Consider the following 12,738-nt stretch of genomic DNA (forward strand, 5'->3'; position numbering starts at 1 on the left):
AAATAATTGAAGGCAAAATCAAAGACAAACTGTTCATGCAAAATAACTTTTTCTCTTGGCCAAACACAAGCTGTGAGAGCCGTAAAGAAGAATAAAAAAGTTTACAGTCTGACATGACATTGACATTGATGACTTTTGCTGTCACTGTCAGTCAGGCAAGTTTGTGTGTTTGTGTTGGTGTTGTGCATCAAAAATAATTTTAACATTCTAGTTTACCGATTGGTTTACCGTAATAAATTAAGATTAGTTTTATAGATATCAATAACAACTAAATGTGGCAGTCTTGGAAAAAACCACGGTAAGATTATTACAGTAATAACGTACTTTTGGAACTTCGTTTTAATTTTAGTAACTTTCTTCAACCTTAAGTTGGTTAATGTTACTATATCTTCAAAAAATTAATAAAATAGTCACTTTTGTTACGATTTCTAATAAGATTTAGAGATATTGATGATCTCTAACACAAGATGATACAAACTAACCTAACTGGTTGCTTGTAAATTAATAACTTTAAACAGGTTGGAACACAAAGATGTAAGTAATGTTCTCTGATAATAATATATTGTTTCAGAGAGACGAGGGAGAGCGAGGGAGTGCCAATAATGTAACAAGCCATAGAACAAAAGACAGTGGAAGAACAGTGGTAAGTAATAGTACCTACTTACCAAATGAAATTAAATGGTCTTCAATTTAAAACTCATTGTTAGTACTGTTTCTCTCATGCATGTATATTGCAAATGGATTTTGCTGAATGCATCACTAGAATACTTAGTTAATGGAAAATATAATTTTATACATAGTGATATTGTTTTTATATTATTACATACTTGTAAGCTTATTATTTGGTAAATAAATGAGTATTAAAAATATATTTTATGATTTTATTGTTAGGTACCCTCTTGAATTAGAGCCGGTTAGATACCCTGGCGGATTTTCTGTTTTGCCCAAGGCAGGAAAGTTGAATTTTTACTTAGGCTGGGTTGCACAATCTTATTTTAACTTTGACAAAAATCTGTCAAACTCCATACAAAAAACACCGGGTAACGTTACACTCACGCTTAAAGTTAGGTGGTGCAACTCAGCCTTAATGATTATCAAAAACTGAACCTATTTATTACCTAATCACTTTATACACACACTACACTTCTACAACTAGCACACTGTTTGCTAAAAATTCTTAATTTACAGGTAATTGAAAACTGTTTGGCTAAAACTATGCAAGTTTTTTGAAGAAGTTGTCATGGGAGTATAGTTAAATACTCAGCAATGCCTGGTAAATAAAACTTTCTTTATTATTATGTAGGCCCAAGTATAGCTAGCTCTACACACACACTCCACGAATGAAAAAAATAGGACAAAATAAATATGGGTGCCGGTGGTGAGACTTGGTGGCTGAAACTCAGTTACCTTTGTCAGTCTCTTATGTATTACAGGAAATACCATTTACATTATTAAAATCATAATTAATGACTGCCCTTTTCAAAACTCCAAAAAAGCATAGATTTTTTTGGGTAAGAATCCTAGACAAAGGTCGAATCTACGGACTCGGGTATAGTAGTCCCGTACTTACGCTAACTACTTGTCCAGGCGGCCGTCCAGTAAATTAAAATACGTATTTGATATCAGGGTTTTAAAAACCCAAACGATAAAAAGGGGGTTATTAAGAAATACGCAGTTCTGGTAATGCCATAGATACAGGCGAAAAACACACGGAAACGTCTTTCTGTAACAGATCGGAACGCGGGCGAAGTCGCGGGCAAAAGCTAGTGGTCCATAAATTATCACGTGTTCCGTATGCAAATGTGACCACCCAACTAATCCTTCGCTAAAGGCGGGCTTAAGGCTGAGTGTATTGGATGCCGGTGTCGACAAATTAAGCCGTGACGGCTTTTAGGTTAGCGCGGTCTTGTGGTTGAATTCAAGCTTCGTTGGAGGTCTTGGGTTCGATTACCCAAGGTGTCACAGTGTCGCTTGATATGTTGTACTTGTACAAAGAAGTCTTCTTCATTTTCGTGTAGATAAAGTACTGGGGTCCTGGGTATAAAAAAAATTGTAAGAGTTTGAACTGAACCAAAGAAAACTTTTACTCATATTATAACTTCGATTTAGTAAGAAGATTTTATTCGGCTAGTTAGCCATACTATCCGTAAACGAATTAAAGTCGCTGACATAGCCCGACGGATTAGCAAGCTGAAGTGACAATGGACAGGGCACATAGTACGCAGAACTGACGGCCGATGGGGCAGCAAGGTTCTGGAATGGAGGCCGCGTACCGGAAAACGCAGCGTGGGACTTCCACCTACAAGGTGGACCGACGACATCGTAAAGGTAGCGGGGAAGCACTGGACGCAGGCCGCTACCAATCGATCAACATGGAAAGCATTGGGGGAGGCCCCTGTTCAGCAGTGGACGTCCTATGGCTGAAATAATGATGATGATGGAACCATACGTCTGCTCTGAATCTTCAATTCACGTAGGTACCTAGAATAAAGAAAAGAAGAAATAAAAGAATAGTTGAAAATGTAAACGAATTTAGTTGAAAATGTATGGAGGCTTGGTGCTATCGATTGCTAATTTTGTAAAACAATAAGCTTAGTAAAATACCGACAAGCTAGTTCGCGTGCCTGAACACATTTCGACTGTACTTATACAATTTAATGAGTAGGTACAGTGGGCCCTAATATTGGGATTAGGCAACATTCTTAAAGTTATTTATTGTGGCCACCCCGAGCTATGGGTTTTGGCACGAGATCCTGCGGTCACACTGCGTTGTGTTGGTATTAAGTTGTTTATCAAACGCTATTTCGTTTACTTGGATGATGTGTTTTTCTATACTTACGAGCAAAAGTATGGAATCACCCCTTTGTGTTCTTAAGATCTTAAGAACTGAATGACTATGTATTGTATGTATCTATGGTATCAATTTTAAGTTTATAATATCTCCTTTATTAAAATGGTACCATTTTTATTGATTTCTATTAGTCATTTAGTTCTTATGATCGCTCGGAATAAATAGGGTGATTCCATATATTTGCTCGCGAGTGTAGTTGGTTTAAAAACCAAACTACGTAACCGATTTAATGAATTGCGTCGGGTGCTCTATGCCTATAGGTAGTAGTTGCCTAATGACCGTTTTCACCATCAATCCCTAATTTTTAGGTGACCCGTATGGTAACAAATAACAGGAATTTTGTTTCCATAGGGGTCACTCAAAAATTAGGGATTGATGGTGAAAACGGGCATAATACATTTTCTTAATAAAAAATATTCATCAGTATGAACTCGGAAGTAACAAACGCAACGCCCTGGGCAGAAGAAGCTAGTGATTATTGAAGATGGGAATTTTCAGGGTCTCTACCTTTAACAATTTCTTTATTACAAAAGTATTTACTCTCTCTATCACCTTTACTCATCCTACCAACCAAGGGTGTGGGAATGAGTGAGCGATATTACACTAGAATAAGTATGAATTATAAAGTTTTCAGAATTGGATCTCAAGTTCCGACATCGGTCTTAAGTTCGATAAATCTTAATCAAAGCCGCTAATCCGGGATTAAAGTCCAGACTTTAGTGGACCGGAGCTGTAGACTGGGAGAGCAGGTATTGTGGCTATTTAGACAAGGTTACGTGAATATCGGGAGCTTAATGTTAGACTAGGCGCATACCACCGATTTTTAGTTGGCCGATAGTTGCCCGATTTTAATTTGTATGAAGAATCGGCCAAATCAAACCGGTGTAATGTGCGCACTTCCATACATGTCCATATTGTCCATAGATCAACAGCCCGACTAAACTATCGGCCGACGAAAAATCGGTGGTCTGCGCCTTGTCTTATACTACTTGAAACAATTGGGATGTAGGTCTGCTATTAGGTATTACGAATTTTTAAATTACGATATAGAAACGTTACCCCACAGCTGGGATGAGGCTTGTGTCCTGCAGTGGGACGTAGCAATACAGGATTAGGTAATTCGTTTTTAGAGCTGAACAATGTAGCATTTTAAAAAATAGTCTGAAAACGGCACAAAGTAGGTAGTCTGAAAACCTCACGAAAGTAAGTAGTGTACAAGGTAACATGCCCATAAATGTTGTTCAAATCAAATCAAATTTCTTTATTTGCGTAATTCCAGGTATGTACCTACACGCATAGGTATTTTGTCTATGGTTTGGGTATAAAACTTACAAAAGAAAAACTTAGTAATTTAACATTCCACGTCGGCAAATGCATCGGGAAAAGCTCATAAAGCTAAAATCTGCTCTAAAATTTAATTTACATCAAAACGCCGCGTTCCCAGCGGGATTTCTGCATAAATCAATCAAATTATAACGTGATAAAATCATTTAAATTCCCTCGTTGGCACAGGCGGGGAGTTGAACATCGCTGGAGGGTAGGATTAAATTTATTTCGAGATAGGAAAATTGCTAAAGCACTGATTCTAGTTTAAAACACTAGTAGGTATTTGATGTAAAGTAATAGACCACACTGTTTGTCAAGTAGGCTCTGCGTAATATACCTACTTACCTTACCTAAGTACTGACATACATCACACAATCTATAAATTAGGTAAGTACTTAAGTTACTTACCTACTTAGCAATAATTTATCTCGAGCATACATCATCCTCATGGAGTGAAAGCCACGTACCGGAAAGCGTAGCGTAGGACGTCCACCCTCAAGGTGGACCGACGACCTCGTAAAGGTAGGAAGGCGCTGGATGCAGGCCGCAGGTCATTGGGGAGAGAAGTGTTCAGCAGTGGACGTCCTAAGGCTGAAATGGTGATGAGACATCACGCACGCAAAATGTATCTCAAGAGGTGACTACGGATCACAATATTTAGGCAGGTCTTCCACTCGGTGGACCGACGATCTGGTGAAGGTCGCGGGAAGCAGCTGGATGCGGGCAGCGCAGGACCATTCGTAGAAATCCTTGGGGGAAGTCTTTGTCCAGCTGTGACCAAAATTTGAATAATTATGAAAAGGGAAGATTTAAAAGTAAAATAATTAGGTAAGTAAGTAAGAGTACCGCTACCAATCGATCAACATGGAAAGCATTGGGGGAGGCCTATGTTCAGCAGTGGACATCCTATGGCTGAAATGATGATGATGATGATGAAGTAAGAGTAATCGCAAATCGTTTCTTTTACAAGTTCTAATAGAAGTGAATTAATTTCACAGTCAATCGTTTTAATGTAACTTTACGTAGCCACTAAAGTTTTGGCTCTACGTGCCAAGTTACATATTCAATGGCTACAACTTTACTTTCTTTAAACTTCACCAAAACTTGGCAGTATTGGAGCCATTGGTCCATTTCTCAATTCAGTTGTCAGCAAAATCGACAATAAGCTATTTTCACCACATTAATGTAAGTCTTAAAATTAGCTTTAGAATTTTATAAGTGCCTACTATTCAAATACAAAGAAAAAATATTTTGGGTAGGTAGTATCTGTTTGAATAACAGATAATTTAATTTAAAAATTTGTGTCCGGGTGTGGGCCGGGAGACCTCCTACTAGGTGGACAGACGATCTGGTGAAGGTCGCGGGAAGAACCTGGATGCGGGCAGCGCAGGATCAGTCGTTATGGAAAGCCTTGGGGGAGGCCTTTGTCCAGCAGTGGACGTCATTTGGCTGAAACGAACGAATGAACGAAAAAATATATAGGTAGGTTAATGTACTATGTAGGTAGGTAGGTGTGGTACACAATTTTTAAAGTTTTTTTTGATGCAATTATTTATTTAATTTGTGTATTTTGAATCAATTTCTTATTTTTTTCCGAAGAACTGAAAGGTTATTTTAGAAACTTCTATCAGTTAGTTACACGTACCTATTCTACCAAATCTTAGTTAAAATAATTCGTATTTAAACCAGACTACAACTAGCAAATAAGGAAAAGTTTACAGTCAAAGATGACCCATGCGCAACCGCCAATGCATTTCTGCCTAACGCCATCTCGCCTCTGAGCGCTAGTAATTAACACTACTTCTTTCGCCCGGCCTATTTACCCGGCGCCAAACCCGTAAAGTCTGTTAAAAAAATAAGAGCCGCCCCAGGCCTCATTCAGGCCTTCCACTTCCTGAAGACAAAAGCCTTTTAAAACTCTTTGGGAGCAGTGAAAAATATACGTAAGGTCACTAGAGCTTAAAGGCGTGCGAGAGAGATCGGCTGCTAGTGACGTGTATAAGAGCGAGCAGGATGGGTGTATGAAAATCAATTTATTAGGTAGTGACGTCACAGGACGCGCACGCGTAGTCGCCGGTTTCCCGGGATAGGGTTGCTGGTGGAGGGGAAAATTACTCGATTGTTGGGAGTTTTTGGTGCCCGGGGAAATGTGTTTTTTTTTGTCTGAAATAAAATTTGTCTTCCGAAGTATCTGAACATAAAATAATAAGATATGTTATCTAATTGAAGGAACTCGCCTCATATTTTTTTAAAGCGAGTTATCAAATCATTGAGATTAAAACTACCTGCCTAAAGTATTGACTATATTGTATTAATTATATTTTATTTCCCTTTTTACAATTTCTCTCTTTTTCAAGTTACCGTCGTATTTCAAGAAACAAATAAGTAATTTTTAGGAGCCTTCTAACTCTAACATACCTACATTTTATCAGAATAAATTAAAATATTGAAATAGGAAACATTTTAAGAAAAGGTAAGTGTTTTATATCATCGTCTCTCTTGCATTTAAAATAATGCTACCGTTTCAGTATTATGGTTAAATTAAATTAAATGAAATTAAACATATAATTATTTTATTAACCACTACAATTACAAATTCGTTGCAATATTAATCTCATTGCATCAAAGTAAATTATTCAACACAATGTATTAATAACATCGGTAAGATAGAAACTATTACTGGCAACCCCACCGTCTGGGCGCCAGAAATAACGGCACGCGGGCCAGTACGAGCGGCGACGGCCCCGCTAACACTCGCGATGGCGTCGGTAGCCGCGTGGCTGCCGTTCGCCAGAGCCGCGGCCATCGGGTGGGTCCCCATCGCCACCCACCCGCTACCGCCCCCACCCGTCCCCAAAGACAGACGCCGCGCTGAAGACGAAAAACTCCTCATCAACGTCTCCGGACGAAGATTCGAAACATGGCGGAACACCCTCGAAAAATACCCCGACTCGCTACTAGGTTCCACCGAGCGCGAGTTCTTCTACGATGAAGACAGTCGCGAGTACTTCTTCGACAGGGATCCCGATATCTTTAGGCACATACTCAATTATTATAGAACGGGGAAACTGCATTACCCCAAACACGAGTGCTTGACTGGGTACGACGAGGAGTTGGCGTTCTTCGGTATCCTCCCAGATGTTATTGGGGACTGTTGTTATGAGGACTACAGGGATAGGAAAAGGGAGAATGCGGAGAGACTTATGGATGACAAGCTCAGCGAGGCGGGAGACCAAAGCTTGCCCCAGCTGACGGATCTGCGGCAGAAGATGTGGCGGGCGTTCGAGAACCCCCACACGTCGACTGCCGCCTTAGTATTTTATTATGTGACTGGATTTTTCATTGCCGTTTCTGTGATGGCCAATGTGGTGGAGACGGTTCCGTGCGGGCACAGGCCGGGTCGGGCGGGGACCCTGCCGTGTGGTGAGCGGTACAAAATCGTGTTCTTCTGCCTTGACACGGCTTGCGTGATGATTTTCACGGCCGAATACCTCCTTCGGCTGTTCGCGGCGCCGGATCGCTGCAAGTTCGTCCGATCCGTGATGTCGATCATCGATGTGGTCGCTATCCTTCCGTACTACATCGGGCTGGGGATCACGGATAACGACGACGTGTCGGGCGCGTTCGTCACCCTGAGAGTGTTCAGAGTGTTCCGTATCTTCAAGTTCTCGCGGCACTCTCAGGGGCTGAGGATCCTCGGCTACACGCTCAAGTCCTGCGCCAGTGAGCTGGGATTCCTCGTGTTCTCGCTGGCGATGGCGATCATCATCTTCGCGACGGTCATGTTCTACGCGGAGAAGAACGAACAGGACACCAACTTCACATCCATTCCCGCTGCCTTCTGGTACACCATCGTGACGATGACCACTCTCGGGTAAGTGCCTGATTAATTGTCGAAAATTGTTCGCTTGCGGCCAGCGCTGCCACCTGTCGACGCCATTAAAAATTGACGCGGGAAAATAACTGTCATGGCGGCGGTGATTTCCCTCCATAAAAGGTTTAGGGGCTGAAATATTGATGTTGGCTGGTGTTTTAATTCGTTTCATTTGGGTAATGGGGCTGTAGATGGCTGGCCAGCGGTTTAGAGCAAAATGTTTCGTGTCCGGGTCTCGTCAGAGATCAGAGAGCTACAAAATGTTTTACATTCTATTGTTAAAATGGGCGGCCGTTAAACCAATATGGCCTTCGTTAATAATGACAGATGTTTTATTCCCAAGTAATTGATATACAGAAATGGTTTTCACAACGTATATAAAACGTAATTAAGCATTTTTCACAATGTAATAATACGTATTTTGGAGGTTTTCACGTCCCCACCCATGCGATGCTGGAATATAATTTATCGTGTTTTCTTATGAAATGAAATGTTTTTTGTTTATCTGTGTGTTCTACCAAGATTTGGCCACGGATTTGGCACTTAAAAATGTTATTTCTTAATTCAGTGTGTAAGAAAATCACAGCCCTTTTAAATTAAGTTGTATCAAGAGTTAACGAGAACATTAATGTGTAAAATTTGGGTCAATTGAACGTTTTTGTGTAGACTACACTGTAGAGAATAAGTTGAAACGTCAATTCATTGCTTCGTTACCTGCCAATTGAAGAAATTACCCTCATAGTTATAGAGCGTAGGTAATAATCTAGCTATTATACGATGTCACTCTGTAATAAACACGTTGTCCTATCGATTTTCTGTCAGACCAGCGTTTGCATCGTCCACGAACTCGGTAACTTCGAGTACCTACCTAACATGCAAACATTTCAGAACTTCAATACAAAGTGGAGCTTACACAAGCGTCAACCTGAGCTTTCGGAGCTGTGGAAAAAGTTGCTGCAAGCTTCCGAATGAATCTTTGATTGGCAGCACCAGATATTGGTTGCTAACTTTATAGTATCGACAAGGCATGTCTTCTTTTTCTTCTTCTACAAACCTATACAGTGTCAGCCCAAAACTCCGCTACAAGAGTGGCGTTGTCAGTAGCATTTCAATCTTCCTGCGTGCAGTTGTTTGGACACGCAGGGCACAACATCATATTAAGTATGCTTCATCGACGTCGACAAGGCATGTCAAGCTGTACACTGTGGTATCTTATGCTGTTATATTAAGAGCGATTTGGTAATGATAATGTATAATTTAATGTGCTGGCACTTGTGTTGTGTTATTACTATGTTGTCTGTGGCAAATTAGCATAGGTACTCGTAGATTAGATATTTCGATACCCATCCAATTTAGCAGTCATGGATGATTAACCGTCACATATTCTACGGGTATGATTCATACCGTATGAATGTGTAAAAGTTATTCAATATTTTTGTTATAGAGTAGGTATTTATTCCATATACCGAAATAAGTTTACTGGACGCATCTCTCTGCAGTTCAGTTCACCCAGAGAGGAGTGTTTTATAACGAACCCAACCGAAACAAACCTCGACTGGACCACACTTCATTTGGTGGATTAATTATTATTACATTGAATACTATTTACAAACTAATGTGTGCTTGTATTAGCAAAGTTAGAAGCTAAAACATTATTTCAAATCGAGATCATAACTATCTGAAACATAACCTGATCTAAAAAGGGGATTTTTGAAAGCCTAATGCCCGTTTTTACCATGAATCCCTAAGTTTTAAGTGACCCCTATGAAAACAAAATTCCTGTTATATGTTACCATAGAGGTAACTTAAAAATTAGGGATTGATGGTGAAAACGGGCATAATTCCAAAAAATAAATAACTACTTTAACTTTTGATTACGTTAAAAAATCTGGTAGCGCCACAACGCGTGGTGAAACCACCCTCAAACCTCGACATGCCTAAAACTTACATTCCTCACGTTAAGAACTTTACCACATACAACCATAAATTATTATGTACGTGGAAAAATAACTTTGTTCCAACTTTGTTTCTTGCTCGTGTAACATTAATACGGGCTGTGGTCGGCGAAGTTGCTAATTCAACGCTTATTTGCTTTCACATTGTAAGTTTGTGTTGGTGTTACAGGTTTACTTGGCTTGTAAAAGGTATTTTGATTTTAGGGTTGGTATAAAAACATTGTGTTATTCTTTCCCATGAATTTGCTGGTTGACTACAAGGTATTTTAGTTTTGAAGTTGTACATGACTTAAAAATGATAGTAGTATAGGTACTATCATTTTTGTTGGCAATGGAATATTTGACACCATCTATCTAAATTATAAAGAATAGTAATGCTAAAATAAAAGAACACATCATTCGGGTTCAATCAACCGTAACTCGCAAGTCGATTGACTTGGTAAAATAGTGACGTCATTGATTGTATTTCTTTATAAGTGTAAATTCATGATAAGGCAAGACTATCAAAATAATAAATATAAGTAGATATGTGACTTAATATGCATTAACGATGACTGCGTATCAAGCTTAACACTAGCTTTTTATAGAGTTGTTTTAAGAGTGATTTTGCAACCAAATACCTATAATCTAAAATAATAAGATACGGGTCTTAACGTGACGTTTATTAATGATTTATATTATGTCTCACGGTTTGACGTTTCGGCTGCGATGCAAATATAATCTTTTGTGCTGTCGTCTCTACACTACATTACCTTCCAAAACTTTCAATCTCATTACCAATTCGACCTTACTAAACATTTCAACTAGTACACAGAATACCATAAACAAACTCATTTCAGTTTGCAGAGCTTTAAGCTTGCGGGCATGTGGAGTTAACTTAATTACATGGAGCTTACCGCCCGCCCCCGGCCGCCACTTAAGCTCGGCCTAACTTGCTAGACGTGTGGATTGGCTGCAGTTTACTAGCGATTGCCGTGACTTTGCTTGTGATGGGATTCGTAATGGAATTTGATAGAATGAATCATGAATCGCGATCATAGGACATACATTTCGGTAGTACCTATTTACGATTATATTGAACTATCGGGACTATTCCCACCTCTCGTTCCTACCACTGCAACTCCTGTGTAGCTAGGATCTACAGCTTGACCGCCAACCCAACCAATGAAGGTCAAGTTTGTCCCGGGGGAAAGTTAAACTGTCATTGGACCCGCAACGAAATTAATCAGAAGAACATAGGAGTTCGAAATTAAGGTTCCGCTCGCGACTTCGTACGCGTGGATCCCGTTTTACACCCTCCATCTTCTCAGCCATAGGACGTCCACTGCTGAACATAGGCCTCCCCCAATGTTTTCCATGTTGCCCGGTTGGTAGCGGCCTGCGACCAGCGCCTTCCTGCTACCTTTACGATATCGTCCACCACCTTGTTTTACCCCCTTAGGCGTGGAGTTTCGTAAAATCCGTTCTTAGTGAGCACACATGTTCTAAAAGGAACCCCCCCATGCATAATTCGAGACTGTCAGCACTTGTAGTTTCTAAGATTTCGTGATGAGTGAGTCAGCAGTGAGGCAGTGACCTTTCGCTTTTATATAGATAGAAGATTGATTTTTACGGACGGTCAAGACCTCTCGTTTATTTGAAACAGTTTTTATGTCAGGGTTTAAGCTAATTTCAAGATTAACATAAGTAATTTAAACGTCAATTGTATGTTTTTCTTTGCATTTTATACAAGTTCTTAATAAAAATACACAAAATTTCATGAAAAAAGAGTAGTAATAAAGCCAGTTTTTCATAAATACGACTTAAACTAATCAACCTTTAAATTTTATGTTTAACTTTAGTTCCCAACTGAACAGTTTATTAACTCAACTTTATAAATTATGTTTTATATACCGTGTACTTAGTATTATGAATGCGAAACAACGCAAACTTAATAAAGAGGTGAACTAACAATCACGAGAAGTTCTTAATTAGTTAATTAACTAACTACCACAGGTGTTGCAGTTGGAAATTGTTCCGTTTAAAATCACGACTCCATTTTACAATTGCTTGTTTCAACCTTTGACATTTAAAGTTAAACATGGCCGCGAATAAAGGCCGATCAGATTACATGGGTGATATACATTTCACCAATGATTGTGTTCTAGTTAAATAGGTAATTTTTTGTATACTTTTGTATCTTTTACTATGTTTGATGGTCCATATAATCGGTTAGATATATTTTTATGCACCAATCAATGTGTAGATCGTTTCATCCACGAAGACGCGCCCCACCAATTTTTGGTCGAGGGAAGCGCGGGGTGCGGGGAGTTTGATCCGAGCAATCCGAGCGTCATTATTGTAGTGTACGTGTGCACTCATTGATAATTTTAGCGTGTACCGATAACACTCAAACATTCGCGGAAGAATGGTGGGACGCGTCTTCGTGGATGAAACGATCTACATCCTTCGAGATTGAAGTCGCTGTAGCACTCATTGATAATTTTAGCGTGTACCGATAACACTCAAACATTCGCGGAAGAATGGTGGGACGCGTCTTCGTGGATGAAACGATCTACATCCTTCGAGATTGAAGTCGCTGTAGGTTGCGTCCAGTCTAGGGTAGTACATACATGGACAGCTGTAGTGCTTATTTACGCTTGCCTTGAAGAGGACCAGGTCACGTGTTCGGGAAAAATATCTATAACTTTATAATTTAAAAAAAAACTAAGAGCTTACGAATTACAATAAAA

General features: G+C 39.6%; 1 protein-coding gene and 1 long non-coding RNA gene across 4 annotated transcripts in view; both read left to right on the plus strand.

The window, feature by feature from the left end:
- The first annotated feature begins 173 nt into the window (after positions 1–173).
- Positions 174–869, plus strand: LOC135084314 (uncharacterized). The gene is made up of 2 exons (XR_010259819.1): positions 174–298; positions 572–869. It is a non-coding gene; the product is annotated as an uncharacterized LOC135084314 (long non-coding RNA).
- A 6,067-nt stretch (positions 870–6,936) lies between these two features.
- Positions 6,937–12,738, plus strand: part of LOC135084310 (potassium voltage-gated channel protein Shal) — a 126,189-nt gene continuing 120,387 nt past the window's right edge. For all 3 annotated transcript variants that reach the window (XM_063979111.1, XM_063979110.1, XM_063979112.1), the window contains exon 1: positions 6,937–8,051. In XM_063979111.1, the coding sequence (XP_063835181.1) occupies positions 6,937–8,051 (1,115 nt within the window). The remainder of the gene's footprint in view (positions 8,052–12,738) is intronic.

This window comes from Ostrinia nubilalis, chromosome 25 (genome assembly GCF_963855985.1).
Source record: "Ostrinia nubilalis chromosome 25, ilOstNubi1.1, whole genome shotgun sequence".
In the NCBI taxonomy this organism is placed as follows: domain Eukaryota; kingdom Metazoa; phylum Arthropoda; class Insecta; order Lepidoptera; family Crambidae; genus Ostrinia; species Ostrinia nubilalis.